The sequence below is a fragment of the Octopus sinensis genome, linkage group LG15 (genome assembly GCF_006345805.1).
Source record: "Octopus sinensis linkage group LG15, ASM634580v1, whole genome shotgun sequence".
Taxonomy (NCBI): Eukaryota; Metazoa; Mollusca; class Cephalopoda; order Octopoda; family Octopodidae; genus Octopus; species Octopus sinensis.
Genome location: NC_043011.1, coordinates 7,494,227 through 7,502,424, shown reverse-complemented (window position 1 = coordinate 7,502,424; position 8,198 = coordinate 7,494,227). Strand labels below are relative to the sequence as shown.

The window sequence follows — 8,198 nt, the reverse complement described above, 5'->3', positions numbered from 1 at the left end:
CAGTCAAATAACAAACAAATAAACAATTAAAACAATAAATATATATACACACACATACATAGGTGTACAATACCTATTTCTTTACTACCCAGAAGGGGCTAAACAGAGAGGGGATAAACAAGGACAGACAAACGGATTAAGTCGATTATATCGACCCCAGTGCGTAACTGGTACTTATTTAATCGACCCCAAAAGGATGAAAGGCAAAGTCGACCTCGGTGGAATTTGAACTCAGAACTTAGTGGCAGACAAAATACTGGTAAGCATTTTGCCCGAGGTGCTAACGATTCTGCCAGCTCACCGCCTTAGATGTACAATACCAACTAACTGGACACTGACGGTGCAGAGCTTCTTGTGATCCTCAATAATTCATGAGCAGAAACTTGAAGTTTCCATAGCCGCCAGACTGGTTAACTGCTACCTTGAACACACCTGGCACAGTACAATACTAATAAAATTGCATCATTTATACTAACAAATAAAATGAGTTCACAGCTGTAACCTATACTAGTGTTGCATAACCTGCCCACTTAAAAGTACCTTGGATCGTAGGGTGACATGCCATGCTTGAGGTGACCTATTGAGTCAGGTACATCAACATCAATATCAATGGAAATTCTAGTTGCGACCCCCATGCTGTTAGCATGTAAAAAGCACCATCCGAATGTGGCCGATCCCAATGGCGCTTTGACTGGCTTCCATGCCGGTGGCACATAAAAAAGTACCATCTGATTGTGGTTGATGCCGGTGCCGCTTTGACTGGCTTCTGTGCCAGTGGCACATAAAAAGCACCATTCGATCGTGGTCGATGTCAGCCCTCCCTGGCCCCTGTGCTGGAGGCATGTAAAAAGCACCCACCACACTCTCAGAGTGGTTGGCTTTAGGAAGGGCATCCAGCTGTAGAAACACTGCCAGATCAGATTGGGGCCTGGTGCAGCCGCCTGGCTTCCCAGACACCAGTCAATCTGTCCAACCCATGCCAGCATGGAAAACAGACGCTAAACGATGATGACAGATGCACCTGTATTTCATTTAAATAAGTTTACTATTTGAAGATCACACACATGGTAATGGCTTTGGACTGATTTTTTGCACCTGTGTGCATGTGTAGATAGCTATATAGATATTATAGCCACATACTTATACATAAATACATACATGTATGTATGTGTGTGTGTATGTATGCGAGTATATATATCTACATATATGTGTATATATATGTATACATATATATACACATATAGGTGCAGGAGTGGCTGTGTGGTAAGTAGCTTGCTTACCAACCACATGGTTCCAGGTTCAGTCCCACTGCGTGACACCCTGGGCAAGTATCCTCTACTATAGCCTCAGGCCGATCAAAGCCTTGTGAGTGGATTTAGTAGACGGAAACTGAAAGAAGCCCATCGTATATATATATATATGTTTGGTTGTCTGTCCCTGCAACATCGCTTGACAACCGGTGCCGGTGTGTTTACATCCCCGTAACTTACCGGTTCAGCAGACACTGATAGAATAAGTACTAGACTCACAAAGAATAAGTCCTAGGGTCGATTTGCTCAACTAAAGGCAGTGCTCCAGCATGGCTGCAGTCAAATAACAAACAAATAAACAATTAAAACAATAAATATATATACACACATACTCAAAGTAGCTGCCCTCAGCTTACACACACACACACACACACACACACACACATTTATATTTTTACCTTGATTTCCATACAGCAATTCTTCCAAGAGCATGTTTCTGTTTTTTTATGTCATTACTGAAGATCTCATTGTAGACTTCCAAAAATTCTTCGCTGCAATGAAGAAAATCAAATAAAACCAAAATGAAAACAAAGAAAAATATTACAGAAGAAATTCTGAAGAAAAGAATTATTGGTTAAACCTTTTTGTTGCCATATTTCTGTGACACCGCCTTTGCTTCTATTGATTTAATTTCAAAAATAACAAAGAATTTAGTAAAATAAATTTGCCAATTACTAAGTTAGCATTTGGAACATAAACTAACAAGGAATTTTAATGGAGGGTTTTAATTAAGAACAGTTTGACCCCTTTGTTGACCCTATTACTGCTGAAATACACTGCCTTTGTTCGAATTAATTTTGAAAATAACGAAGAATTTGGTAAAATAATTGTCATTATTAAGCTAATATTTAAGGTGAAGGGCTGGGAGAATTGTTAGCATACCTGGCGAAATGCTAAATGGTATTTCCTCTGTCTTCATGTTCTGAGTTCAAATTTCACCAAGGTTGACATTACCCTTTCAGAGGTCAATGAATTAAATACCAGTGAAACACTGGGATCAATGTAATCAACTAGTCCCCTCCCCCAAAATTTCAGGCCTTGTGCCTATAGCAGAAAGGATTATTAAGCTAATATTTAGAACAAAAATTAGGCAACAAAAGGTCTTATCTTCAGATCTCCACCAGTCCTCCCTGGCCATCATCTAAAACATGTCAGAACCAATATCAGGAAGCTGGTTTTTCTCCAATCTCTAATATCACTTTGCAATGAAGATCTTAGCAGGTAAACCTTCCATAATAATAATTAACTCTTTTTATTGGCGACAAGGGCTAACATAAATTAAAACATTAAAGGACAACACAAGACGATATACAAAGGGTTTTGCAAAAAAAGGTTTGTGTAAACATTTGATAACAGAGGAAAACAATGTAACAAAAAACTCCCAATAGGGAGAGGTGCTTTAAAGGTTACTCATGGAAGAACGCATAAAAGCCGCAGGTGCCTGGTCAACAGGACAAAAGCCCTTTCTCCTTTTATACCTTTTTTTTTTTTTTTTTACAGGTGTAATCTCAGAATTGGTCCACTCATACTGGACATTTTCCCCAACATTTCCCTACCTTTCAACAAATTTGCTAGAAGACAACCCTTCCCACTTTACCTTCACCTTCCTTTAATGAGGCCTTGGTCAAAGAGGAAAGTGTCTGACATTAGCCCAATAATAATAATAATGATTTCAAATTTTGATAGAAAGAGAAGGAATTAGTCAATTACATTAACCCCACCACCACCACCATCAGTGCTCAACAAGTGCTTTATTTTATTGGCTCCCATGTGGATAAAAAGTAAAGATGACCTCAGCAGGATTTGAACTCAGAACATAAAGAGCAGGAAGAAATTCCACTCTAATGACTCTACCCACTTGCCACTTTATAATAATCCTTTCTACAATATTATTTCCAATTAACAAAAAAATAATAATAATTGGAGAAACAAGTTAATAAAAAAATTGTTCGTCCATTTGGTTGCATATTGAACCCTCACAAAATAAGTAAACAATTGTTGGTTATTCATAATTAACCCCAACTGAGCAAACCTACGACCACAGGCGTTCCGGCTGTGACCAATCTGTCGATCACGCAGGAAATGCATATCTATGAAAATATTATCCAGTGTGACCCTATATTTTTGAAGACGGCAGGGTGAGAACTGAGAGAGTTTTAGCTACAATGCTTTACAAGTCGAGAGACGAAGTCAGGGTAGAAGCTTTTCGGTTCGCCGAGGTCGACTTTGCCTTTCATCCTTTCGGGGGGTCGATAAATTAAGTACCAGTTACGCACTGGAGTCGATGTGATCGACTTAATCCCTTTGTCTGTCCTTGTTTGTCCTCTCTGTATTTAGCCCCTTGTGGGTAGTAAAGAAACAGATTTTCATTTCGTAAACAAACATGTAATGTGAAGTGCTTTTTTGATCCAAGCGAATTGAGTTTCGTTTTACGGTTTATTAGTACAGTTGGGCAAATACAATAAAACAATGTATGAACACAGATAGCGTTACTAGTACCCAGATAGCAACACAGATAAATAAAACATTAGAAATAGACCAACATTTAAAGGTAAAACGATAGAAATGTTAGAAGAGAACCAAAGGATTCGCTTCTTTGGATCAAACATAATTATTATTGTTAAAAGGTCTGTTCAGATAATTCTAAAAACCTGAAACTATTAAAATGATTTGAAAAGGAGAGAAGGAAGACACATGAAATACAATTTATATTAGGATTTAACGACATTAAACTGGAGAAAATCTAAAATTCCTTTTACCGGTTGAACCACGCTGAGACAGAACTCGCCATTTTGTCAAAGACGCTTTATAATTTAGACGGTGATCAGCGAAAATAGTACCCGTTTTTAATAAAGGCTCCAGCGGAGTGTCGGACTAACTATCCCTACTTCATGGGAAAGAAAGAAGGGATACGAAATGAAAAAGAGGAGATGGAAAATTTATATTTTTTATTGGTGGGGGGGGAAACAGAATGGTGGTACTACTTAAGAAGAGTGGTCCCGAAGCGCGCGCGCCTGTTCTCGCGCATCCGCGCTAGCTAGTCATAACTAGTCGATCCTTACTTTGTTTAAAAAATTATTTATTTTGTATTTTTTGTGTTTTATTTACTTTGTTTTAAAAAAATTATTTACTTTGGTTCTGCCACCCAAATATTTCTGTGTTTCGTTCTTTTCTTCTAATTAATGAAACAATAATCCTTTATATTTGCTTCCAATTTATAATTTCCTCATATTTATATCCATTTATTTCAAAGCATTTGACCCCAGGAAAATAAAATGCAGGGTCAACCCCCTTGGGATTTGATCTCACTATGCGAGGAGACAGAACTAAATAGCAACAGCTATTTTCCTATTAATTCTACCATCCAAATACATTGTTCTTTCTTTTACTTTTCTTTTTGTTTTAAATAAAGCATTATCTTATAATTGCTTCTTAGTATATAATTCCACAATGAAGCCATCCATTCATTTAAAGTATTATAGTCTCAAGAGTGGAGGCGCAATGGCCCAGTGGTTAGGGCAGCGGACTCGCGGTCGTAGGGTCGCGGTTTCGATTCCCAGACCGGGCGTTGTGAGTGTTTATTGAGTGAAAACACCTTAAAGCTCCACGAGGCTCCGGCAGGGGGTGGTGGTGATCCCTGCTGTACTCTTTCACCACAACTTTCTCTCACTCTTTCTTCCTGTTTCTGTTGTACCTGTATTTCAAGGGACCGGCCTTGTCACTCTCTGTGTCACGCTGAATATCCCCGAGAACTACGTTAAGGGTACACGTGTCTGTGGAGTGCTCAGCCACTTACACGTTAATTTCACGAGCAGGTTGTTCCGTTGATTCGGATCAACCGGAACCCTCATCGTCGTAACCGACGGAGTGCTTCCATATCTTATAATTGCTTCTTAGTATGTAATTCCACAATGAAGTTATCCATTCATTTAAAGTATTATTGTCTCAAGAAATATTATAGTTATTTCGGTCAAACGAAAGGGTTTGACCCGAGCAAAAGTAAAAATAGTGTAATAGATGTAAAACAACTTGCTCTAAACGAATATGAAAGAAAAAAACACGCGCTCGCGAACGGGAGCGGAGGAGGGGAGAACTCGGAAAATTCACATCGTCAGACCATGACCTTTAAACTCCAGTGTTTGACCCGAGCAACATCTTTTCTCATATTTTGTGCCTGAGATATTTATCTATTTTTCAATTCTGGTTTTTATATATCTCTTTATTTTAATACTTTATATTTGTATCTTATAACTTATTCTTACCGAAACATGAACGAGATTTTGTCCAATTCTGACAAAATCTTATTATAATCAAAAGAACAAATGTTTCCTGGACATTTTTGACGGGTATTCTTTCCTCTTTATAATCGATGGTGACATGAGCGCTAATTTTGCAACAATATACGCAGATGATACGAAGATTATCGTATCTTTTACAGAGAAACTAGAAGCCCCGAATGTAAGTCAACACATTAAGGAGTGGCTGTGTGGTAAGTAGCTTGTTTACCAACCACATGGTTTCGGGTTCAGTCCCACTGCGTGGCACCTTGGGCAAGTGTCTTCTGCTATAGCCTCGGGCTGACCAAAGCCTTGTGAGTGGATTTGGTAGATGGAAACTATATATGTATATATATATATATTTAAAAAAGGAGATGTGGAACACGAGTTGTGATATATAAAAAAAGGAAATGAAGAAAATGCTGACAAAATAATTTAAGTAAGGGATAGTGTATTTAATTAGGTGAAAGTTCTTTTTACCGGTTGCGCATTTGTTATGCTTATCAAAAGATATTTTTAAAGAGAGATAGAGTTCCTTTCTGATAGATTTAAGAGAAAAAATCTATCAGAAAGGAACTCTATCTCTCTTAAAAAATATCTTTTGATAAGCATAACAAATGCGCAACCGGTAAAAAGAACTTTCACCTAATTAAATACACTATCCCTTACTTAAATTATTTTGTCAGCATTTTCTTCATTTCCTTTATATATATAATATATATATATATATATATATATTATATATATATATATATATATATATTATAATTATATATATATATATATATTGAAGTAGATAATGAATTATCTTATTACGGATAATTCAAAATATAACCGATACCTGGGTAGCAAAAATCACAACAGAAAGGGCACGGTTGAAGTTACGACCATGGGGCATAAAATCCGTGCCTTCGTGAGCGTTTGTCGAAAAGCTTGTTGTGCATTTTGTTGGAGAATTAAGTTCCTGGATTTTCCTGAAGAGAAAGCTGCAAAATGGACTCCTTATTCAATCGGAATTAAGGACTTTGCAGACTTCGAAACATATGTCGAAAATAAAATAAAGGAATTTTGTTAAATCTTCGTTCAGGCTCCATTCTTTCCTATACTTTATATATATATATATATAAAAAAAAAAAATATATTATATATATATATATGTGTGTGTGTGTGTGTGTGTGTGTGTGTGTGTCTGTGTGCGTGTGTGTGTGTGTGTGTGTGTGCGCGTGTATGTTTGTGTGTCTGTGTTTGTCCCCCTAGCATTGCTTGACAACCGATGCTGGTGTGTTTATGTCCCCGTCACTTAGCGGTTTGGCAAAAGACACCGATAGAATAAGTACTAGGCTTACAAAAGAATAAGTCCTGGGGTCGAGTTGCTCGATTAAAGGCGGTGCTCCAGCATGGCCGCAGTCAAATGACTGAAACAAGTAAAAGAGAGTAAAAGAAAAGAGAATTGAATAATTATAGTTCCCTTTTTTTAAATGAATTTCTTTCTTTCCTCTCGTTCAGCTTCAGGGATTTAATTTGCTTTGCGGGAGCAACTGCTTTGACGAAGACGCATTTTGTTGTAAGGGTCGCAATGCAGAGTACATGAAACATCCGACAGAGAAACTTGAAGCCCCGCATGTAATAAGCTGAGCTGAATATGTAAACAAGTGCCTCTCCAACAGTGATTTCATCATCCATACTCTCAACAATACGCTCTTAATATGGTCTCTGATTACAAATATCTTGGGTCATACATATCATCATCTGAAAAAGATTTTCTAACTAGAAAGGATATGGCCTGGTCAGCCAGCACTGATATGCATAAGATCTGGTCATCAAATCAAAGTAGAGATTTCAAACTTAAAATCTTCAAAGCCACAGTCGAACCAGTTCTACTCTATGGCTCAGAAATCTGGACGTTATCAAAGAAGCTTGAGAGGCGGTTGGATGGAACCCACAAGGGGCTAAACACGGAGGGGACAAACAAGGACAGATAAATGGATTAAGTCGATTACATCGACCCCAGCGCGTAACTGGTACTTATTTAATCGACCCCGAATGAAAGGCAAAGTCGACCTCGGCGGAATTTGAACTCAGAACGTAGAGGCAGACGAAATACCGCTTGGCATTTCGCCCGGCGTGCTAACGATTCTGCCAGCTCGCCGCCTTTGCCAGAAAAAAATACCGCTGAGTATTTCTACTGGAGCTCTCACGATTTTTTGTCAACCCACCTCTCTAGATTATTACGTAATAATTATTCAAATTACATATTATATATTTGGGAAAGAAAAGATAAAAAGCTTCACCGTCACAGGCTTTCGACAGGGCTTAATCTACTTCTGTAAAGAGGTTTAATACAAACAAAATATGCCCACTGCTTTCACCTGTTGCTTTTAAACTCCAGATACGTTCTACTTTCTATTGTTTAATGGCGTTATCTCCTTTAGATTTTAAATACATCTGGAGGAAGCGTGTGTCTATTAATCACATGGGTTATATCAGTTGACTGAATTTTTTTCCCTTTCTTTACATACGTGAAACCCGATGTTTCCACCAGTTTGGGTTTTACTGTGAGTGTAAATGCAAGAAAATAAATAACAAATATCTTACAGACTACAGAATTTTC

General features: G+C 37.8%; 1 protein-coding gene across 1 annotated transcript in view; it reads right to left on the bottom strand.

Annotated features, from left to right (window-relative positions):
* Positions 1–4,138, bottom strand: part of LOC115219840 (ribosomal biogenesis protein LAS1L) — a 46,419-nt gene extending 42,281 nt beyond the window's left edge. Inside the window, exons 1-2 of the mRNA XM_029790126.2 lie at positions 4,070–4,138; positions 1,709–1,801 (exon numbers count right to left, since the gene is read on the bottom strand). Coding sequence (XP_029645986.1) covers positions 1,709–1,801; positions 4,070–4,101 — 125 coding nt within the window. The 5' untranslated portion in view covers positions 4,102–4,138. The remainder of the gene's footprint in view (positions 1–1,708; positions 1,802–4,069) is intronic.
* Positions 4,139–8,198: the final 4,060 nt, after the last annotated feature.